General features: G+C 45.0%; 1 protein-coding gene across 3 annotated transcripts in view; it reads left to right on the top strand.

The window, feature by feature from the left end:
• Dcr-1 (Endoribonuclease Dcr-1) overlaps window positions 1–22,333 on the top strand; it is a 39,190-nt gene extending 16,857 nt beyond the window's left edge. For all 3 annotated transcript variants that reach the window (XM_084582891.1, XM_084582893.1, XM_084582892.1), the window contains exons 12-21: window positions 745–924; window positions 2,989–3,205; window positions 3,800–3,951; window positions 6,103–6,227; window positions 7,018–7,278; window positions 8,150–8,432; window positions 10,041–12,110; window positions 18,816–18,981; window positions 19,452–19,527; window positions 20,527–22,333. In XM_084582891.1, coding sequence (XP_084439017.1) covers window positions 745–924; window positions 2,989–3,205; window positions 3,800–3,951; window positions 6,103–6,227; window positions 7,018–7,278; window positions 8,150–8,432; window positions 10,041–12,110; window positions 18,816–18,981; window positions 19,452–19,527; window positions 20,527–20,707 — 3,711 coding nt within the window. In that variant the 3' untranslated portion in view covers window positions 20,708–22,333. The remainder of the gene's footprint in view (window positions 1–744; window positions 925–2,988; window positions 3,206–3,799; window positions 3,952–6,102; window positions 6,228–7,017; window positions 7,279–8,149; window positions 8,433–10,040; window positions 12,111–18,815; window positions 18,982–19,451; window positions 19,528–20,526) is intronic.
• Window positions 22,334–24,168: the final 1,835 nt, after the last annotated feature.

Here is a 24,168-nt window from a genome sequence, read left to right as displayed (position 1 = left end):
CAGTGTATGGAAAAGCATGTGATGTGCCTGCCTGTGTAGTGGTAAGAGCTGTGCTGCAGATGGAGCAAGATAAGGGAGAGAGACTCGTGGCTGCACTGCGGGGCACTGAGCACCTTTGAAGTACTCGAACGAGCATGAAAAGCAGATATCAAGGGGACAAAAAAGAACAGCAGCCGCTGCAGGATACAGTGAGACAATATACAAAGGAAGCTACACCATAGAATAATTTTGTGTGGTTTCAAGCTGCGAGTCTTCAACTCACTTTATCCACGGTGCAATAAATGCTCTGTTTGCAATTATTCTCACTCTGGAAGACTATCTTGTCAATCATTCTCATGTAGCATGTGTTTGGACACCCCCAGCCTGCTCGTGTGTCATCTTTAAGGGTATTTCTGTGAAGATGAACTTATGATAAGACGAATAAATATTCTGATCCCTCCAAGTCTGCCTGTAAAGGGGTCTGCTGTATGTTGTACATTTTTAAATGTTTTTGAAAACTATAGTGCTTTCAGCCTAAGGTAACACAAGCACGACTGTAGCACCACGATCACTTTTACCAGCAGGAAACAGAAAACAATTGTTCAATTACTAAGCATTATTAGTTACGTTATAATGTGAGGCACCAGCTTTACTTTCCGTTTTCATTTTTAGAAAAGCCACGTTACATTTGAATTAAACTAATAGCGTGCTTTCAGATATCATTCGTGTTCTTGATGATTGCTTGTTGGTCGTTGTCCCTTCCAGGTGTCGGAGGTGCTGAGAAGCCAGCGGGTGGGTGAGGGCAACGAGTGCCACCTGTACGCCTTCACCATGAAACTGACCTGTCCCATCCCCGAGGAGCAGAACACGCGGGGTCGCAAGATCCACGACCCCGCTGACACGGCCCGCGGATTCGGCCTGGTCACCTCTCAGCGGATCCCACTCGTACGTTGTGCCACACGACCTGTACATGCCCTACCTAAGTAAAGTGTGCCTCGTTTCCAGAAAGCAGAGCCGAAACCACCAAAGAACAGAATGTCATGGGAAAGGGCTGGAAAAAATAAATCTGAAGTGTATATTGGAGATTGATAAAATGTTGGACAAGAAACAAAGCTGCTAAAATTTTTTTGTTGCTTAATTTAGTAAGATAAGTTTGCAAAAGCTTGTAGAACGGTGAAATAACAGAAAAACTTGGTCAGAAATTGTAAGTGTGATGTTATACAGGACAGGGTGTGCTGTGCACTTCCCTGCATGACCTGAGCTGGATGCTCTTCACTGCCATGAACTGCTTCCAGACAGAGAACTGCTCCTGTGAGGCTTTTTCTATTTTCTGTGCTTGCCTGTACCTTCAGATCACTTCCTTTTCTTCTAACAAAAATGGGTTATTTGCTTGCATTTATTTATTTATTCAAATAATAATAACTATTAGTAAAGGCCCTCTTAGAGAGATTATTACATTGTACAAGAAGTCTGAACATCTGCGATTTTTGAAGCCATGCTGGCTTTCATGTGGATGAAGACTTGTGCTAAAATATTGATCTATTGCATCTCTGTCCTCTGACTTAGAGCTGTGTGAATTGGTTTGGTTTTGTGGGGTTTAACGTCCCAAAGCGACTAAGGCTATGAGAGACGCTGTAGTGGAGGACTGCGGAAATTTTGACCACCTGGGGTTCTATTCGAACGCTTTGAATATCAAAGTGAATAATGGTATTCAGTTCTGGCTTCAAAGTGGATTGCGTTGCTTGGAAACTTCGAATCTTTCTTAATTCGAGGATTAAGGAAAATAAACTGTGGGAAGAAGTCGTCGCTGGTTTCATGCTCGCTCTGCCACTTCTGTAACTTCCGCAGGATTGCACTGCTGCTGATGTCATCAAGCATCATGCAAATGGTGCGGTGACCACGTTTACAAACACGGGTTTCGACAGCTGCATAATTAATCACTTCTGCCGGCGAGCACAGTTGATGGGACAAATACAAGATTCAGATACAAGAGCAAATATGCCGTGGCAGAGACTGCACTGCACGGTAGACCCGAAAGATGAAGGTGTTGAAAAAGATAAGAATACAAAACTATGCTGCACTAACTGGGGCAAAAAGAAATCCGAGGTCAGCGCTTCGTCGGCATTGGTTGTTCATATGGCTCCTCCGCAGTTGTCTGCTACTCTTTCACATGTTTAGACAAGAGTATTTGCCTCAAAGAAATATATATTTAAACCTGCTTTCAAGGGTAGGTGCACCAATGACACACCTCCGTCCTGAGCTGTGCTATGCGTAATGATGCGCAATGACCTGTGCCACAAATTGCGGTTCGCTTATCTTCTCTCAAGCGCGGTGCCCTCCTGGCATTTTTCGACGTCCGTGCAATGAACATTTTGAGCTCTAGCCTCATCCTGCAGTTATGCAAAGGGAATGAACATGTGATAATGTGTGCAAGTGTGGTCACTTGGTATCGCACAAATCGGGTCAGAGGAATACGACGCCTGATGCGATGCATTCGAAGATGCAGGTGCACTTGTGCATTGAGCTTTGTGAAATGCGTGATTCAGTGCAGCGAAAGTTTGGATTATTAACTATGTTTGAAAAAATATGTCGGCGACTTTTACGTTTAATCTTAGCAGCCCGTAAAGGATTTCATGTTAAAGGCTTGAGATGATAGCGCTTGAGGCTCTTCAGCTTGCTGCTTGCTGCTCGAGTGTTGTCTTATGCATGCAATTTTCAAAGGCTACATTTTTGTTTAGTTTTTTACTTCAATTGTCTTGTCTTTTCCACAAACATCATCTTTTTGCATATGCTAATGAATCAACTTCTTTTTTTATTTTATTTTTTATTTATTTTTTCACTAATACATTTAGAGTCGCATGCTACTTACTTCCTTTTGAGAATATTTTCTTCAAACTGAAAATCCACAATTCGCACATACCTATGACTCAGCCTCAACAAGTTCCTCCCCTTGCAACTATATATTTATGTGTGGCCAACTTGCATATGAAATTCATCCTTGTGGCCCAGATCTGCAGCTTCCCAGTGTTCACGCGGTCGGGCGAGGTGACTGTTGAGCTGGAGCACGTCAGCTCGGACATTGGCCCATTGAGCGCCAAGCAGGTACGCGACCTGACCACCTTCCACCGGTACACCTTCACCAATGTGCTGCGGCTAGAAAAATACCCCATGACCTTCAACCCCGAGGGTGATGCCTGCTCCTTTTTGGTGGTGCCCATCAATGCTGGTGAGTGTGGTGGACCAAGCAGTGTTGGGTTTAATGGTGCATAAGCAACTATAGACTCATGCTGCGAGCATCTGGGCATTTCTGGTGTTTTTGCGATGTTGTGTATGTGGCCAAGTAGTTTGACTATTGAGCCTAGCTTATATAAGAAGCCTGTCTTGTGAATCTCCTTATTTAGTGGATGGGTCATGGTTTTTGGTGCTTAATACTCTCAAATTAAGACCCTTAGTGCTCTTGTTCTTTTCTGAATCTCCTTTTTTTGGTTCCAAGAAAACCCCCTGCCTTCGAAAAGAATCTCAAATGCACTTCGTGGTATCAGTGCTGCGGTAGTGTACCTAACAGGCATAAGCATGCGTGATTTAAAGGGAACTCAACACGTTCAGGGTTTGAAAAGCCTTGATGTTTTTTAGCATTAGCATTGCACGCTAAAGGTGCGGGGTTCGAACCCCCCAAAAGTTTCTAACAGGTAGAAGCTTTCCTTTGGCCTGGTGTTTAGCTTCTCGAAGGCAAAATGCTTGAGAAACAAGTCTTTGTCCTTGTTTTGCATAAATCAAAAGCCCTTTTCCTGTGGTGCTTTCATTCTGTATTTCTGTGCAGTAAAGGGAACCGAAGAGCAGCTGTGCTCTGCCTCCATTGACTGGCAGTTTGTGCAGCGCATTTGTGAAGAAGAGCACTTCATGCCACGCCGTATCCCCGAGGAAGAGCGTGAGCTGTTCATTTTCAAGGAAGAAGACTACCTCGACACTGTGGTCAGCATTTGCTTGTCAACCTTTCTTACTGAAGCTTGAAGCACTAAGTGCTTCCACAGCAGTGAGTGCGTACCACAGTGCTGAGAAAAGCTAAGCATTGTGGTACTATAGAGGTGAATCTCAACAATATGAACCTAAATGATATCGAGAACTCGCTCCCCTCTGTATGCGTGGTGTTGGCAGGATCCAAGCATCACTTTCGGAATTCAAATTAACCAGCATTAAATTAACAAAACTTAATTAAGAATTTGTTAAACCAGCATGCCAGTAAATTCCAACAGTAGTTACAGTTGCATATTTTTTTTATATGGAATTATATGGAATAAGTATGGTCCATGTTGTTGTCCATGTTGGTATTGTGTATTGACTAAAGTTCAGTTGTAGTGCATTTGCATGGGGCAGCATACCCATGTGGGAATGCCTTCCTGCAGTCCCACAGCACGTCGTCATTCAGTTAAATTCTACACTTCGCAAACGATTACACTACATCATCATTCAGTTTCTATAGTTTTAAAGTGATTACATTACATCATCTCGTGTGTCAGCTGTGAATGCTGAAAGCCCTCAACCACACGCAGCCACCACACAGGCTCATTTCACATACCTGGTTGCATACGTTCATGCCCTTCCATGGCACTTGTACTCGCAGCAAGCTAGGTGCACAGCAATTAGTTTGCTGCACACCTCGCAGCAAACTTCTTTCCAATGTCCATGCTTCTATCAAATATCGACCCTCCCGTGTATACACCATGTGCACAGCAAAAGTTTAAAAGAAAATAGGAAAGTCCTTTCAAGGAAGTGTGCAGCATTGCCAAATGCAACCGAGGAGAGCCAGAAGAGACCATACAATTTTAAACCACATCGTAGTAACATTTCTGGTACCTTCTTTTCCTCACTTTTGTTGGCAGTGCTGTGCTTTGGTTGAGTGTCAGTCACCATTGCCCACATTGGATTCTCAAACTAAAAAAAAGAAGAAAAGGGAAAGACACCAGCTCGTAATTATGTAGATATTGTGCCTCAAAATGCCAAGTCACTTTAGTGTCAGTCTAATTGCAAAACTGAGCAGTGATATTGTTTGTTGCTACTTGTCTCGAAAGACTTTTGCATAAAAATTTGAGTGTGTCGAGATCTACCAATATTTATTCGATTCTACGCACCTCTTTTTTTCACGATAGCAATGCCGAAATTGTAGGGGGAGGGGTGCTTAGGTTTGAAACTTCTAGATTTGAAACATCTAAAATGCCCCCTCGCCCTCTCTCGCTTCCTCATCAACATGTTGATGCGACAAGCATGAGAAATAACATTTTATTTGGCATTCATACTTAGCATGCATAATGGACAAATGTGATTACAGTTCACTCTGAAGTTCTAGCTGTGGCAGACCTCTTTTAACCTATTACATATTCCAACTTTCGTTACGGCTGCCAAACTGCTGACACCAAACAAAGCAACGTGGGCCCGTGATGCTTGGGAATGGCCACCGATTCCAGGTCCATGTCACAACTCACTGACAGAGTTATAGGTATTGCTTTGGGACGACTCTTGGTGTTCTGTGCCGTCAGCTGTAGTGTAGTGTCAGAACGCAGCAACACAAGACGCTGGAGATCATGCTCCGATCACCGCACCACACTGGAACTCCAGCTCGATGACTCAGTGAGTTAGCGCAATGGCTGCCTTGTCTGCGTACTCTTTCTCGCAAAAAAGGGGAGTGCGTATATTCGCGTACAAGCTCTTTTTAAATTTTTTGCAAAGTAAGGGAGGTGGTTAGAATCTCGAAAATACGTTTTCTTATGAAAAGCTAATCAACTGGTGAATTGCACAGTCTGCAGGTCACTACCCTACGAGCAGGTCTGCAAAACTCTGCACAATGAGTAGGCTCACTTATAGCAAGAGTTTAGCCATTTATTGCGATTTGACGCAATTCTTTTGGTGACTTTTCAAAAATAAGTTCTTGCCCATGCACTGTTACCTCTTAATCTGTGGTTTTAGCAGGTTAGGTTTGGTTTATGGGGTTTTACGTCCCAAAAGGACTCTGGCTATGGTGATGCCTGTGGTTTTAGAAGGTGTTACTGCTTGTGATGAACAAAGCTCCTTGGGTTATTGTGACATTCCTGCTGCTGAAATGCACGCCTTTCTCGGTAATCTTTCCAGGTGACACCATGGTACCGTAACCTGGACAAGCCCCAGTTCTTTTATGTGGCTGAGATCTGCCATGACCTGAACCCCTTGAGTGACTTTCCTGATGCAGGCTTTGACACCTTTGATGCATACTACAGGCAAGGCTACTCCACCACCTTTTCTGGTTCTCGCAAGACGTGTACGCTTTGACATGGTCCAGTTGAGTTGGCTTTTTCCCACACAGTTCGAATTTATGATTGTTCATGTTGGGCAAGATATATTCTGAAGTGGTTCTTGAAGGGATACTAAAGGGTGGTGCTACATGTTAATAAATTATACTATCTTCTGAAATTGCCAGCATGTCATTTTTGTGAAGAATAGCATTTGGATAAGCCAGAAAAATAAGTAAAGCCAAAATGCATGTGTGTCATCTCTCATGGATTTTGGTAACTGCCATATCGGCTGAATTTTTTACCGGTCATGGTTTGGATGCAACATTTCTTTGATGGGGCAAAATTTTGCCAAGTTTCGACATTTGAGGGAGACATTTGGTGCCAGGTTCTCATCTTTAATTAATTGGGTAATGCAGTTCTTTCTCTGTAGACTTCGTGCATGGTTTCCATCATCCCATTGTGTGCCTGTATGCGGCCTCTCATCTCAAACGCTAAATTGTATCTGTTCACGATTGAACATCACGGTATGCGCTTCTTCGTTACAGGGCCCAGGAGGTAGAGAAAGAAGAGCCATAGGGCATCTGATGGAATAAATGGGATGAAATTTCAAAAGCTAGAGCTGTCGCAGTAGCAAGTTTGAGAAGGTGTGACACATCCTAGCTCATGTTTCTTGGTGTTGAAATCCCTATCACCGGTTCAAGCGCCACCTTAATTATGGCAAGCCTTTCCAGCTTTCTATTTTCACAAATACCTGACCCTTCTGACGTCCATGCAGAGAGAAGTATCAGATACGGGTGGTGGATGGTCACCAGCCACTGCTTGACGTGGACCACACATCGGCACGGTTGAACCTGCTGACACCGCGCTACGTCAACCGCAAGGGCGTCACCCTGCCCACCAGCTCGGAGCAGACCAAGCGGGCCAAGCGCGAGAGCCTGCAGCAGAAGCAGATCCTGGTGCCTGAGCTGTGCTCTGTGCACCCCTTCCCAGCCTCCCTGTGGCGCAAGGCCGTCTGCCTGCCTTGCATCCTCTACCGGTTAGTCAGCCATGTCTTCTCCGTCGTTGTCTCATCTCTCGTCGTTTTGTTGTCTCTTTTAGGCTCCTTGGGATCGTCCCACTGTGTGTAAATCAACACTTTCTTTGTTGGGATGCTGTAAGTCACTCTTTGTGTATAAAAAGTGGCAGTTGAAGATGCTAGGTATGTTCTGTTCTCAAAAGATGTGGGCTCTACATCTACCCAAGGAAGTTAGCAAACGAATGCCGGGAGAATGCAGCTTAACGAAGGCTTTGAATCTGGGTGGCCCTGGCATCGTAGATAGCGTAAGAAGGTTAATCACACAGCCCCCACTCTCTCTGTTAGATTAGGTTCTGCGAGGCTGTGCTGGTATCGCAGGACATTCCACGTCCCGCCGATGTGGAAGAGGGTTGTGCTAGTGAACACTCTGTGATAGGTTACACGCAACATAAATACCCAAGAAGGGGAAAGAAAGCACTGCCGTTGCGGTAGCTCAGTAGTAGAGCGCCGGACGTGAAGCTTAGAGGTAGTGGGCTCAAATCCCACTGGTGGTATGTGGTTGTTCTTTCTTCTACTTTCTAACCAACTACCTCTGGGATTAACTATTACTTCATATTCATCGGTACCAAAAATAATCCTTTCTGCTTTCCTTTGTGTCGGTGGCTCTTGGCTCCTTTCCTATGCTACCCAAAGAAGCTGTTGGTCTATAGTGTGGCTCACCTTTGATATAAAAAAAAGTGTCAGCTGGAAATGTACGGCATCGTCTATCTAAGGAAGATGTAGATTGAAGACATTGGGTAGACCGAAAATTTAGGGCACCTTTTACACAGGAAAGATGTGTAAGCTGAAGGCTGAAGGCGTTGGGCGCCTCGTGCTCCCCTTCTCTGTGCAGGATGAACTCTCTGCTTCTAGCTGAGCAGCTGCGAGTGACTGTGGCCCGGGAAGTGCGTGTGGGACGACTAGAGCTGCCCGAGGGCTTCAAGTGGCCGACGCTGGACTTTGGCTGGACCTTGGCCGACGTGCTTCAGAAGGCCCAAGAAGCAGCCAAGGCTGAGGAGGAGCGTGCCGCAGAGCTGATGGAGCGCACAGGCATCGAGCCCGTCTGCGTATCACCACCACCTTCCATGACGAGCACTTGGCGCAGTACGCCCTACCAGCCGCCTCCATACCAACAGGTGTGTGTGTGCACAACCTCAGGAGCTTTGCAGAATGTCCTTAGGCTAGTATTTTGTGCGGATTGTACTTGCAGGCCGCTCGGTTTGCTCTTGCACCCACTCTATGTGTGGTTTAGTGGTCGAATGAGCAGGGGACCCAGATTTCAGCCGATGTCTTGAGCAAAATCTTCCAGCTCTTCCATACTCTCGCTGGCCCTACTTGTTTTCACAGAGTCTCATGCAATCCAGATATGCAGTAGAGTATTAGTAATTGAAATCTCGTGGATTCACGAAAATAATTGAATCATGAAAGCAAACTAAATTCTTGTGCAGAAGCATGAAAAATGCATTTCTTTCTAGGACTTGAGGAGTTTGCTTATGGCCGCGCGACCGCAGCTGAGTACTCGCTGTGGGTACGGCGCAACTGGGAGTTAGGATGTTGGTGACGCGTAGGCTGCATGCCACTGCTAACTGCTTCTTGTGTATACAGCATGATTAGCAACCGTAAGGTGAGGAGTATGCAGGCAACACATAGTGCTTGAGGTTGCAGTCACAGCTGACTTGGTTGCATCTTCCATAGTGGATAATGATGTGGGGGAGTGGTCAGAATAAAAAATTGGCAGTGGCTTAACCATCGTTGAATCGAATTAGACAAGTGATAGCGCGACTTTGTGCGGTTTGGTGTTTGTTTTTGGATTCATCTCAGTGAGACCTTTTTCAATAATATATGACTTTACATAGCATAACCTTCAGTTTTTAGCCACAGCTAACTAATTGACAGTAATTAAGATCAATAATTAGTGTAGTGCAATCATATTCGTTATAAGCATCCAATGATATGTGACTTGATGTGGCGTCATTCGGCACAAGCTAGATTTTTTGCCGATGCTGTTTGAGTACGGAGGTAGTGCATGCATCTTACCAGCTGTCTGGTTCTTTGGTGTGATGACAGTTTTGCTTACAAATTGCAGTTAAATATTTGGCACAGCAACTAAAACTGCTTATGCAAGAAAATACAAAAAGCATTACTTTACTTCATATTACATAATGAGTCATGACTATGCATAATGTTTTTACAAACAGTAAGCCTTACATTACGTTACTTTGTGGAGCGCATAGTCATTTTGTAGCCAGGCAATCAGTGCCCAGTGATGTCACCTGCCAGAAGCACGATCGGGAGCAGGCTCCTGATGTGTGCTGCTTGTGTTTGCAAGTGCACACATCGGGACAGCTTCTGCAAATTCGGCCATGACGTGTGGTCTTGTGGCATCACTGCTGTTGGGCCGGGGTGGCGTGTTATTGCGTTCAACTACTGTTCCCAAGGAAGTGGGATCGAATCCCGGCCTCGGCGGCTGCTTTTCAGTGGAGGCGAAAAGCAAGGCGCCCGTGTGCTGTGCGATGTCAGTGCACGTTAAAGAACCCCAGGCGGTCTAAATGTCCGGAGTCCTCTGCTACGGCGTCTCTCATAGCCTAAGTCGCTTTGGGACGTTAAACCCCACAAACCAAACCAACCATACAGCAACGGTAACGTAGCCATTCTCAGTGCATTTCCTATTCCAGTACCCGTTTGCAGAAGCCAAGGCTCTGTGAGTGTTCCCATCTCAGTCGCCATAAATATTTAATTTGCAGGAGCTCGTCATCGACACCTTTGACCCCAGCAAAGTTCAGATCCCTGATGATGACCAGCTTGCCGATGCTGAGGTCAGCGCGTTGAATTTAGGTGGACCCAAGGGCCCCAACTTTGATTGGAAACCACTGCCCAAGCTTCCTGGCGAGCCCACACCTGTGCCCCGAATTCGCTACGGATCTCCCAGTAACTTCGAAGCCGAGGGCTGGGACTCAGAGTGGGACACAGATATGGAAGACAGCTCGTTTGTCACTTTGGATATGCCGGGGCTGGGCTACATCTCTGCACCTGGCATGTTCAACATGCAAGGCCTGTCACTAGACTTGGCGTCATGCCGTGACGACGACATCTGGGACAGCTTTGACGAGGATGAGGAAGAGATGGAGATGGAACTTTCGCGATCTGAGTGGAACCAGTCGCCGTCCGAGGCTGCCATTGATGAAGAGGAGCGGCACGTGCTCAAGATCAGTGATAAGCCGGAAGGTGACGATGAAAAGGGGCCAGAGGAGCAGCTTGACTGGCTGTCACACTGCAGCAGAGACCAGCGCTGCAAGTCTGCGAACAACTTAGAGGATGAAGTAGAGGAGGAACTTCCAAAGGTTGATCTTAATGTTGAGATGAAAGTATCCACAATCAGGGAACAGTGCATCAAGAAATTAGAAGTATGGCGGTGCGACGACAGTGAAGTTAAACTGAAGAATCGGAAAAAGATCTACGAGACCTTTCATCGAGTCTCGGAAGCTTTAAGGCTGATTGCCGAGTATGAGGACGATCGGCCCTTAAAGAAGGACGAGCCGTCGGCATCTAATGTCCGCGATGGCGCCTCAGCGGGCGGTACTTCTCAGGCTCCAGAGGGAAGTGTGCTGCCGTTTGGTGAACTCTTGCCCGATAGGGATTCTGTAGGTAATGCGAACGGAGGCTCGCCACAGGTTCGGTTCGATGAGCGGCCGGACCTGGGCAGCCACAGCGGTCCGAGTCCGAGCATCCTGCTGCAGGCACTGACTATGTCCAATGCCAACGACGGCATAAACCTGGAACGCCTCGAGACAGTCGGGGACTCGTTCCTCAAGTACGCCGTGACGGCCCACCTCTACTGCAGCTACCCCAGTGTGCATGAGGGCAAGCTGTCACACCTCCGGAGCCGGCAGATCAGCAATCTTAATCTGTATCGACTCGGTCGGGCCCGCAACCTTGGCGGGCTCATGGTGGCCACCAAGTTTGAGCCAAGTGACAACTGGCTACCGCCGGGGTATGTCGTACCACCCGGGCTAGAGAGGGCCCTGATCGAGTCGGGCCTTCCGGCGGGTCACTGGAACATCGCCGCACTTGCAGGACTCACTCAAATGGACGAGGCACAAATCCGGCAGACACTCGCAGAACGTTCAAACAAGGTTCGCAATCTGGATGAAGTCTTAGCCGACGAAGAGAAACTGGACACCGCGCCCTATGTTCCCTACAACCTCCTGACGCAGCACAGTATTCCCGACAAGAGCATTGCAGATTGTGTTGAAGCGCTGATCGGTGCCTACCTCGTGTCATGCGGTCCTCATGCAACGCTCCTCTTCATGTCCTGGCTGGGCCTAGACGTGCTTCCCAAGAACTGCACTGCAGACACCCTGGAGGACTTTGGCGTCGTGCTTTACGGCACGCTGGAGCCTCCGCTCGTCGTGCCCGATGCTGGACCACAGCTTGATGAGCTTCTCTCTGGTTACGACGCATTCGAAACGCGCATCGGTTACCAGTTTCGGGATCGTGCCTACCTTCTTCAGGCCTTCACCCATGCGTCGTATCATTACAATCGACTCACGGACTGTTATCAGCGGCTAGAGTTCTTGGGTGATGCAGTGTTGGACTATCTGATAACTCGGCACTTGTACGACGACCCTCAACGCCACTCACCAGGCACGTTGACTGACCTACGGTCGGCGCTAGTGAACAACACTTTTTTCGCCTCACTGGCAGTAAAGTATGACTTCCACCGATACTTCAAGAACGTCTCTCCTGGCCTCTTCGCCGTCATCCAGAGGTTTGTCGAGATGAAGCGGCAAAATGGCGGTTTCGGATACCACGAGGTGAGTCCCTTCGATGAGGCAGGGCTGGTATCTGCAATCTTTGTACATGCTGAAAAGGTGCAGTCGATAGCAAAAATTTACGGGATGCGTACCCTCAGGAAGACATTTACTACTGTATTGCCTCCTCGTGACCTGTTCCCTTTGTATTGATACTAAAAGAAGGGGCATAAGGTGATTAGCCTGTGTGAGCTTGCCAAAATATTTTTCTTCCACATATCTGGTTTCCTAAGCTCTTACCTGCTGTTGTAGAAACCTTTCAAATATTTAATCGCATAAAATCACACCTCAGTGTAATGAACATCATTCCAAGCTAATCCACAGTGTAACGAAATCTTTATTCACTGACCATATTTAGAGCTTTCTCCAGCGTAGCCAATGTTGTCCTTAGTGTCGTGTGTTGTAACCAAACACTCCTGCGTTATTATGAGTTGTTAACCAGTGGGAATAACGTTAATTGCCTGTGTGTGTCAGGTAGCGCATACTCTCAACTGGTTGTCCTCAAGAAAAAGGGGGCATCATGGAGGGTGGGAATTGTAGCGGCAAAAGCAGTTGGTGGTGGTGGTGGTGGTGGTGGTGGTTATTTTATTTATATACAAAAGAAAGGAAAAGATGTTTGCCAGCCCTGGTATCTGCTATCTGATATCTGAAGCACCTGAACTGGGATGGCAGAAATAAAGGGATAGCGAGGAAGGGGAGAGTTGGTGTTTTCGATGATCCATGACTACAAGCACTGTGTGGTGTTCCTATTTCATCTTTGTCCCGTCGTTTGCGCTGTAGTTATGAATTGTAGCGAGTTTTTCTTCACTCGTTGATAATCGTGCATTCTTTCACGGTGTGGTGAAATGGCTTTCAGTTGTAGTTTTGATTTAACAAAGTCTTTGTGATACACATATCAACAGTTCTAAGAGGCTGAAGAAGGAATGTCAGCCATGGTATGTTCTGACGTTTGCAAGCTTCCATTCATGTGTAACAAAGTTGCCGGCAAACGCGCTGCAGTCAAATGCAACAGTCACTGGACCTTTAACAAGCAACGCAATGTGAAGTATAGCGCCAACCTTTGCAGAACACCTCGCACCCTCCCCTGTCTTTCTTCCTCCCTCACTCTGTGCCACCCCATTGTTGACGACTGGCACATGGAAGAAAACGGCCTACTCTGTGCACACGCCTCTTTATTTGTGTTTTTTGTTTGTTTGTTGCTTGCAAATGCAGCGTTGATGGCGCGCACCAGGTGCCATGTTTGATGCAGGAGCGAAGCTTGGCAGTCGCTGCACTGTTTCAGGAGTACAGTCGAACCCGGTTATATCGAACCCGGATATATCGAATTTTGGTTATATCGAACTCACGGAATATCCCCTTGAAAATCCCATGTAAAAGTATAGGAAATCCGCGTCATCGAACTCAATTTCACCGGTCGTTCGATATATCGAACTCCGCACCACGCACTGGAAAGTGTGCCTTCCCCAAAGACGATCGCATCACGCTTGGCCGTTTGCCGTGTGACGTTTTCAAGCCACGCGCGGAAGGAATGAGAAGGGACAGTTCTGGACAGCGCCGCGCCCATTCCCCAAAGGCGCGCGCATCTGCAGTTATTGTTTCCCGCGCGCCAACACATGGCGTTTGCAAGCCATGCACGTGGGTTTGTCCATTCTTTTGCCGAGCTATCTCTCTCCTTCAGCACGCGCTACGCATGCGCCAAGCCAGCTCAGCCCGTTTTCAGACAGACGTCGAACGCTTTCGCCAGCGTGTGTTGCGAACCCTCTGCGCGCGGCGGCTGATGGCTATGGCGCCTGCGGACGTCAAGAAGCGGCAGCTCTCTCTGTTTTTCTTTTTTTTTTTCTTTTTTGCGAGAGTCACCCTTTCTTATCGTTGTGCTGTACGCGCGACGTAGCGTAAGATATGGCGGCTGCGGACGTTAAGAAGCGGCAGGCTTTTTTTTTTTTTTTTTTTTTTTTTTTTTTTTTTGGCGGGAGCCGTTTGTCTTTGCATGTATGAATCAACGGAAGCACGCGGTCTGCTGCTGCGATCATGACACCCGCCCCAAGCGCGGCGTGATAAATCGAACCAGGCTTGTGCAATCAAGCCATCACGGGCAGTCTGCCAAGTCGCTCCCCGCCACCGGAGGAGCTATAAAAAGATAAACGCGCCCTGCCGTTATCGCTGCGCAGCATCTTGGCACGCTGCCAAGAAATGAGCTGTGGATGCGACGACCAAAACGGGAGTGACGCGCGCCATCCACATGCAAGCGAAAACGCTCGCGATTTCTGCCGCAGCGACACAGAAACCTTTTATTGAGCTGTCGCGGTGGTTCGAGCGGCAAGGGGGACGCAGTTTCAACAAGTTTGAAATTTTTCGCTCTGTCGCTGCCGCTTGTCGCTGAGATCGCTCAATCGCTTGCATGTGAGCGAGCTGGTCTTAACGCATTTTCTTTTTTTTTTTTTTTTTCAAATTCTCGGGTGAAAAAGTGGAGGGTGGGTTCATTATGCGAGTGGATTGATTACGCGACACATGCGGTATCATTTTTTGGCATCGTAAGTGCCGTCACAAGCCAATTTTTGTATATCGAACTATTTCGTGATTCCCTTCGAGTTCGATATATCCGGGTTCGACTGTATTATTCTGCTGTTATGCACAGTGTAAAATGCCCTGGCACCATCTGATGTTCCAAAATTTCCTGTACAGGTCCTATATTTTCACGATAACATGTTTGGCCCATATCCTCATCGTAAGCGAGGCCAGAGTGATAAGGAGGTCACCCGCTTTATGGCGATGCTGGCCTCAAACTACCAGATTGCCATGTATCGAAATTGAAGCCATGGGTAGTATTCTTTGGTGTTTCACATTTTTCTTGCTCGTGGCATAAGTCAGGACGAAAGCAACAGAATCTGGAGAGGCAAGCATCCAACCAACAGCCACAGCCAGTTAGATCACAGCACTGTGTGTCTGAGTCTTTTTGCTGAGATGGGATTAGCATCGATAAAGCTCGTTGACTGAGAGGCATGGGAGTGTGGTGAACTTGTTCTATAACTATTAATGAGTTTAGTTTTGCCACAGCCAACATTATGTCAATACCCAACCCCCTTCCCCGGTTTACACCATGGAGATCGATGACAGAGGCCGAAACAAATTCAGATCATAATCAGTCATTACAAAATGTTGCCCTAGACTTCACTAAGCTGGTGGTGATGACATGCACGGCACCATTTGGCATCCTGCTTATACTCCATGACGGCTTTTTGTAGCAGAAAATGTGCAGCTGAAACATGCCATTTCATCCTAAAGCGCTTTCCTCCTACACAATGGAATACAGTCTCTGCTTGCACTTAGCTTTCTGTTAAAGCCTACTATACTGCCAGTATTAAGCTATATTTCTAATGAGACTCAACTTTCAACGTTGAAAGTCAAGGAATAAAGTTTCTTTTTTTATATATATATATATATTACAGCAAGTTTCCTAGGCATGTCTAGTTACCAGAAGCTTCAGTAAATGGTGCCAGACGTTTTAGCGATTGGAGAAGTTACCTTAGGGAAAGTAACATGCCAAGAGCACTGTCATATGGCCGAACTGTTCGAGGATAGAATGGGAGAAAGAAGACGGCTACGCAGTATGAAAAAGCACTGAATAAAGGTTGAGGGAGAGCCTCAGTTCGCAAGCTGAGCCAATGTTTCAGCAAGGGGGTGTTGTGCTTTTTATAGCCTTCCCTTCTTTGCCTAGAGAAGCTGTCGCCAGGTATAGCTTTGCTCATGACCACACACACCTGTAAATTATCAGGAGTGTGACAGCACACGCCCGTAAGAGTTTTCTCATAATTGCTTAATGAGAAGTCAACTATCTACAAAAAGTATTCAGAGAGCCTATCATTGCGGCTTTCTCATATGCCGATTCCATTCATTTCAGGCCTGGAGGGCAACTCCGATGGTTTTTTCATCATTGTGAGCTATTGATTTCATTACGTTCCTCAATGTGTCCCAACTCCAAGATGAAAAACCGTATTTTGAAAGTCCGAATAGAACTATTTTTAAAATGAAAGAACAGCAAATTGAAGCGTAAACTGGTTTTAAGGCCAGAAACGACGTTCCAGTTGACGGAATGGTGACATCAACATACAATATTGGAAAAACGCTCGCATGCATGTTGGATGGTGGAAATAAAGCCTTTAAATCATGACGCAGTACATAAAACGTTTAATGTAGCCTAATACAAGCCTCTAAATTTCAAGGTCACAAGGAAGAGGCTAGTAACACAGGTATAATGTTTGTGACGTCACAAACGCAGTGTTGCCTGCAGAAATTGTCTGAACTGAGGCCACAAAAACAGCACATTTTAAAGTCGAGTTGAGCACGAAATAATTATCGCGCAGCATTCAAATTTGGAAGAATGCGTCTGGGCAGAGAGAAAAGCTACAGTAAACATTTTACCAATTTGCCATAATACACGAATATCGAAAAACATCCGGAGTTCTCCTCTAAAACCAAATGGGAGCATCCAAAAAGCATGCAGATTTCCATTCGTGAAAATTTAATTCACAGTGTTCATTCATAAGGAAAAAGCTAAAACTGTATGGCCACGTAAAACCTTTCTGTAATATATCCCAGGAGAGTAACAGTGCATATGTGGTGCTTGTTACTTTCCTCTTACGAAGTACAGTAAAACCTCATTGATTAAAAAAATGCCAGAAAAAAATATTGTCTGGGAAAATGTATGATCCAAACTACCTGATTTTAAAATTATTAACTGCTGAATTAGGTGCAAAGGCATTTAGAATTGAGACTATTCTTCACTGCATAAAAGTGTAGATTAGCATTTATAGACATCAAATATGCACAGCTCCTTTTTTAGCTCTCGCAGAATTCAGTCCGTATTTGCTCTGTCCTAAGCACGAAAGAGATTTAGTAATAAATCCGGTTCTTAGAAGGAATGATGAGCCGGGATCCCTTTTTGGTTGTTTCCAGATGTTTCGCCCCCTTACACCAGTGATATGCGGAGAAGCCATTGTGATGGCTTACAGGCAATGCGCATTTTAATGCTGCTATTCCCAGACCCAGCAAACGAATAGTTGTAGTTATCAAATGGTCCATCCCTATGCCCCTAAGGCACCGCAAAGAAGCCACCGCGTTTCTTCTTATGCAGCCATGTTTCCGCAGGAACGGGTGCATCGTATGTTGGCTTGTTGGCTTTCTATGATGTTTTGCCCCATTGCATCTAGGCACTGCAGGAAAGCAATGGTGGCGGGTGAGTTTCGCTAATCAGTTTTTCACGTCGCGAGCGCTCTTTAACGTAAGTCCGGTTGATCGCAGAATGTATTATACGACCACAGTTTATCGAAATTTCGAACTTCATCATCACCGTCAGCCAAATTATACCCACTGCAAGGCAAAGGCCTCTCCCATATATCTCCAATTAACCCGGTCCTATACTAGCTACATCCTTTTGACCCCTGCAGATTTCTTAACCTCATCCACCCACCTAATTTTATGTCTCCCCCTGCTACCCTTACCTTCCCTTGAAATCCAATTGGTTGGTCTTAGAGACCACCGCTTGTACTCTCTTTGCGCTACATGTCCTGCCCATGCCCATTTCCTCTTCTTAATTTCAACTAGAATGTCAGTAACTTGAGTTATTTTTCGGACCCACTCTGCATGCTTCCTATCTCTTAACATTAAACCTACCATTTTTTTGTTCCTAGCCCTCTGCGTTGTCCTCAGCTTAAGTAGAACTCTTTTCGTTAACCTCCATGTTTTAGCCCCATAGGTGAACACCAGTAGGTACCGGAATACGACCACAGTTTATTGAAATTTTGGACATAGTAGCCGGAAAATCATGGTATCCGGGAACGTTATTCACCAGGAGAAAAATGGTGTAACTCTATGAGAGATGCTCTACCCGTGAGTTTGAACTTATGAAACGGGAGCCATACGGACTGGGAGCATATCAACGAGGCTCTGTTAATATGCACTTATATTTTTATTCAGTGCTCTTGTCCACTTTCTCAGCCATAGGTGAATACAGCAAAAACCATAAGTAAGAAACAGTAGCACTAATGCGGGCAAGCAAACGGTTCATTGTACAGGTTTCTGAAGATGTGTATCTGCCTTTCGCCGTCAAGAAAAAAATTTTCAGCATTTGTATGGTTGCAGTTCTGTACACTTCTCTAATGTGCTTGTTGGTTTTAGTTGTGCATCAAAGCAGTTCTTGTCAGGCCTGCTTTTTGCAATTTGCGCTATAAAACTTCCCGACTGCATATCGAAAATCATCAAACATTTTGTTGATGTCTCTAGGGGATATGTATTTTCTTATAATTAGGTTACATTGTCTCACAGTAAGTTCTCTTGCACACCTGTAATTTTTGCATTTCAATATTTTATTTATTAATTTGCTTGCTTGTTTATTTGTGTGCCGACATTTGTGAGGAAACAAAGCATGGCCTTGGGTCCACAAAGGCATCTAATGGAGATATGATTGTAAAATGAATGCTCCTGATTATACATTTCCAGCTAATTCTTTCATAGGTCAACAATGCTTTCATTAATCAACATGACAATCTTGAACTTGTAAACAGGGTGAGAAGGTCGGTCCAGTCTTTATCTGCAGGTACAAGAACAGATTGTTGTTTTTGCCCATTTAAAGACATGTGCTAAGAGAGCAATCAGTCGCAGGCGCTTGCACACTTTCTGGATAGCACAGAGGGCTGGCTTTCTTTGCTCCAGGAGTACTACCTGGAGGAAGAGGAGTGCGAAGAGGCAGAGGAGGTGGAAGTGCCCAAGGCCCTTGGCGACATCTTTGAATCGGTTGCCGGTGCCATCTTTCTGGACTCTAACATGTCCCTGGACACGGTTTGGCGCGTCTACTATGCCATGATGAAGCCTGAAATCGGTGAGCTCAGCCTTGTTTTCTTTTTAATCAAGCTAGTTTATGCAGCCTGTTGTCCTCCAAGGCATGATTTGCTGCTGTGAGTGGTGCATGGAAACTGATACCCGAGTACACTAAAGCTTTAAATGAATAAAAATAATTAACCTCCCGGCACGACACATCGGCTACAATGGAAAGCGTAGCAGGGTGCTCTGATGGGCAGTTTTGCAGTATGGGCAATTTTGCCTTGAATAAGTGGGAGAGCGTCTGCCCATGAAAGAGCTGTGGACACAGGCACAGCAGTCGTCACCAAGATTTATCTCAGTTTTGCTGCGAGGGAATTAAATTTTCACTGTTGTCTCAAGTATGGCATTTCAGAATTGTTTATTTTTATCATCGCATTTGCAGAGCGTAGACTTATGGTACTGCTGAAAAATTATTGGTGAGAAAAGGTTCTAAAGTAAACTACCTTTCTTTATTTTATTTTTTTCCAGAATACTTCAGCACCCATGTGCCCAAGTCTCCTATCAGGGAGCTTTTGGAGCTTGAACCCCAAACTGCCAAGTTTGAGTAAGTATTACACAGACTACGCTGTTGTAACTGCCTTTCTTCACATGAATCGCTATGACCTCAGATGTTCTTTGCTAGTTTGGACGCATTTAGGGATGAGAAACATGAACCTCGCTTGATCTGAGCGTCAAAAACAGTGGCATGCAAACGGAAATGAAAGCATGTACCTTGCATTTTGGTAGCTTATGTATTTTGTTGATGTTGCTGATATGGTACGCTTAAGTTCTTACTGCTCGAGCTCTGAAAAGGGAGTTACATTCTTGAGAAATAGGAATGCTAGAAAGTACTAGTTTAAAGTGCTCTTCTTTTGCCGCAAATGTCTGAATGGCGAGAGTGACTTGTCTGAGGCAGAGGTTATCGCAGAGACAGCATCTTGCGTTGTTTTATAGCAGCATGGTATTACATGGAGCTGATTTATGTGCTTTTCATCAGGTCTTAAGCATGCAGGTTAAGGCTGCTTTGTCACTGCTAACTAGAGCTACATTCGCTTCATGTATTTATGTGAGGGATCACATTAGGAGCAGCATTGTCAACAAGCAGCCAGTCATTCTGTCACAGTTAAATGAGCAGAAAGTTTAAACCTCGCATCCTCCGGTGCAAATATGTGGGATGTGATGCTGTCATATTATCAGCAGCTTCCAGCAATTTGCTGTAAATGTAGAGTGGATCCCCAGCACCACACCCATTCTAAATTTGGGATGAGTAGCACTTTCTGTTGGTCATTGTGTGGTCCAGCATGTTTCACATCTTGACTGTGTTTACCTTTTATCTTTTAAACTTTGCGCAGCTCCAAGGACCTGGTAAAGATAAATACACTGTGTTCTTTCTACCGAAGTCCCTAATTCGAAGACCAATACTTGAGACTTTATTGCAATGCAGTTCTATAGCTTACAAACTGCTCCTTTAAGGCACAAAACGTGTTTCATATGTTTTGTCCATGGTATCTGTTAGAAAAATAAGTTTTAGTTCCAACGCCATAACCTAACGTCTTCATTGCAGGCGCGCCGAGATGACCCTCAATGGCAAGGTGCGAATCCGGGTGGAAGTGTTTGGCAAGGGACGCTTCGTTGGCGTTGGCCGCAACAAGCGCATCGCCAAGTGCACCGCTGCCAAGAGGGCTCTGCGGGCGCTCAAACGCATGCGACAGGAAGGCAACACCGGCATGCACAGCACATTTTAGTCCGCCGTTCCAACTGCAGAGCACTCGACCCCCACTTGTTCGACACCCGGCTGCGAACTTGTTCCACACTTTTGCACGGGCTTTTTTAGTTTTTCGTTAATAGCTGATTGGAGGTCGTGCACCGTCCGCTTCTACCCATTGCAAACGCCGTGCATATCCTTGACCGAGGGCACTGGTACAGCTCATCTTTCCGAGAGTGCATCCGCTGGGAAGCTGGCTGCTGCAAACCATCACAATGCATCGTGCCTACATCTCACTGGCTGCAGGTGGTAGCGAGGTGGGGTTTTGAACTTGCCATATCTATGACACGGTTGCTGTCTCAGCCCTGTCCATTTCGAGTCCTTGGTGAATTTTCAACTCGCTCTCGCCTGTGAAACTAGCTACCATAAAATAGGTGTTTTTGACCTTGCGTAAATGCCTTCACCGTAGGTGCTAGTATGACAGAACTGAAAAAGCCTTTTCTTCTTCTTTTCTGTCATTTTTTCGTAATGGTGATATTGTGTCGCAGACATGTTCTATAAACAATCTTAAAATTACCCACACCTAAATTGCAATTATGGCATATATAATCGTTTTCGCAGTGCATGTTTTACTATTGTTGGAACATATATAATCGTTGTGATATAGCATTTTTCTCGTTCACAGCAAGCAGTGCAGATCATCTGAATGACATTTCTTTGTGTGAAGAACAATGTTTTAGGCACTAGCAATTACTGTCGCGAGTGTTTGCTTTGCACTGTGGTGTCAGCATTTGACTTGCAAGATAATACGAGGGTGTTATGGATGCACAGTGCTAGATGAAAGTTTCAGGCAATGCAATCAGCAAAGTCAGTATTTGTCTAGTCTGTTACATCAAGACCATCGCCTCAACTTTTGAAATGTGCATCTACATAGAAGAAAGCAAAACGCTGTTGTTGGCACATCATATTTGGGCCAACATTCAGTGCTATTTTAATGCTCCAAGTACTGAGAGTGAGCAAGAAAGGATCTGTAATTTTATAACAAACTTCAAGTCCAACTTTTCTCGTAACTGTGATGCCTTGCATTTGTCTAGCCTATGTGGACACAGCTTAGCGAACTTTTATTTCCTTGCTCACTTTCATATTCATGCGGTAGTTTTTTTTTATCTCTAAGCCACTTGAAGTCGCTTCAAGGTAGTGGTCATGTCAGCATTACATAAGGATATACTTGAGATAGAATGGCATAATTTTTTTTGTTGTTGTTGAATTTCGTTTTCATTTTATACACAATTGAAGGCACTTGCATGATTGTGTTATACTGCATAGATTCTTTTGTTGAATATTGTCGATTTAGGTTAATCAAATGAACTTGCTTGCAATTATGACACTGTGTATTTTATTTTTTGTACTTGCACGATTGCGTTATACTGTGCAGACTTTTTTTATTGAATATTGTTATCGACTTAGGTTAATCAAACAAACTTGCTTGCAATTAAGACACTATGTATTTTCTTTATTGTTACTGCCATTGTTCTTGTACATAATGTTATCAAAATTAATTATTTCACCTAGTTTCTCAGGTTTTTTTTGCCTGTTACTGATTGTGCAGCAAAAATTATTCTGAGAGCATGCATAAATGAAATAAATGGAACTCTTTTACAACCTTTTTTATTTTGTGTCTCTTTTTGTATTGTAGTCATATGTAAGTGTAGCTTACTGCTGTGTTGGACAGTAAGGGCGAATGCCGCTATGTGGTGACAAGTCTTAAGGCAAAAGCCTTCCTAGGCTCATGGTGAAAATCTTGCATTCGCGAGATGTTTACGCAAGATTCCTTGCGAAATTGCAACAGTTTCTGACGACATAATTTTCCTGTTCAGCTAGTTAGGCCTAGTTCCTATAGAAAGCCCTATAGAGCCCCGTGTAGGGCCCCGTAAGGCCCCGTGAGTTCAGTTCCGCATGTCAGGGAGAAGAGTCGTGAGACGCCAATGTCGCCGAAAGAAAAGAAAAATGAAATTATAACCAGCACACAAACACTAGAAGTAGAAGGGAAGAAGGAGGAAAGGCTCTGCAATTAACCAAATGTAAGTACTTTGTTGGTTCCTGTACACGCAAGCGTTCTCGATGGCAGCCTTTTGGAGCTCTAATAAGTTGTGCTACTGGTACGATTAGTTGAATGTTACATGCGTACCTTGGATTTTACATGGGAGCCTGTGTGGCGCAAAAAGCAAAGTAAAAACATAAATAGTGCAGTTTTTAACAAAACGCTTGTCTTGGAAGTTGCTACAGCACTGCAATGGTAGTCTTTTCATTATGCTAAAGTGAAGACCGGAGCTCGCCTGGCTGACAATATGCTTTGTATGGATAACATGGCAGAGCAATACTTGTGGCCACAACCCAAGGAACGAACTAAGCATTAGAAGCAGTAGCTAGCTGGTCAACGCATGCACACCTTTGCAGTAACCGAAATGAATATTGCCATACCACGCCTTGTAGGCACACTCGACCAGGCAGCGCAACACAAGAAGTGTCATTATATGATGATTTAGAGTGGAATGCATCTCTGAATGCAAACTGAAAGGTTTCATACATCGAGAGAATTGGCAAATGGTTTGCAGGCTTGTAACTGTTGGATGAATCAAAACAAGGAAGGGAATCGATTTGGCGAGGCTAGTTTAAACGCCAAGTTCTACTCTAAGGGATTTCAGGACGCAACCTAAAAGCTAACACACTCAGTTAAAAAAAAAAAAGATTTATTTTCTGCTATTTGCATATAAAAATGAAGAGAAAAAAAAAACGAGTGGGATTTAAACTACTGCATTAACAGTTAAAAGTTCAGCTTTGTTATTTTATTGCAGAGGGGATGCAATGTTTTGATTTTGTTTGTGCTCCATCCTTTCTTACAAATTTTGTTTTCCTTCCACGAGGTGACACTTTTATGTCTCCGTTGTAGTATGTGCACTTTGCTATTCTCTAAATCACTAGTATTTTAACTTGTTCTTCTATTTTCTCACCTATTTTCATAGACTACTACATTATACACGAGATGCGCAAACATATAGACTTTTTCAATGAGGGCTCTCTGGACGTTGTCGTATATAATGTTCGCTGGACTGTCATGTGCGCCTTGCGAGGGAGCGAAACAGATTTTCGACAGTCCTGAGAAGAGTTACAGACGAACCCCTCGCCCGATACAAAGCGCCTGCCAACGCTGCCGTATCATGTTGTCACGTGACGTCACCCAACCCGACCACTAGTAGGTATACATGATCGTGTCGCCTGCGAGAGGCATGCCCATAATTTTTCGCTCACAAAGCAGTAATTTCTCCACCATATAGCGTACCGGCACATAAAGATGTGGTGTATGAATTGCAGCCGCGCGTGCTTTTTTGCCTACACGTAACCTACTGTTATGCTGGAAATAGCTTATAATGTAGAGCCAAATGACCGAATTTAAAAGCACAGTGTTCAAAAAGTCACTATGGTTAGGCCATGCGTTAGCGG

The sequence above is a fragment of the Amblyomma maculatum genome, chromosome 10 (genome assembly GCF_055883805.1).
Source record: "Amblyomma maculatum isolate TAMU_Amacu chromosome 10, ASM5588380v1, whole genome shotgun sequence".
Taxonomy (NCBI): domain Eukaryota; kingdom Metazoa; phylum Arthropoda; class Arachnida; order Ixodida; family Ixodidae; genus Amblyomma; species Amblyomma maculatum.
The sequence above is the reverse complement of the archived record's forward strand: the minus strand, read 5'-3'. Positions and strand labels throughout refer to the sequence as shown.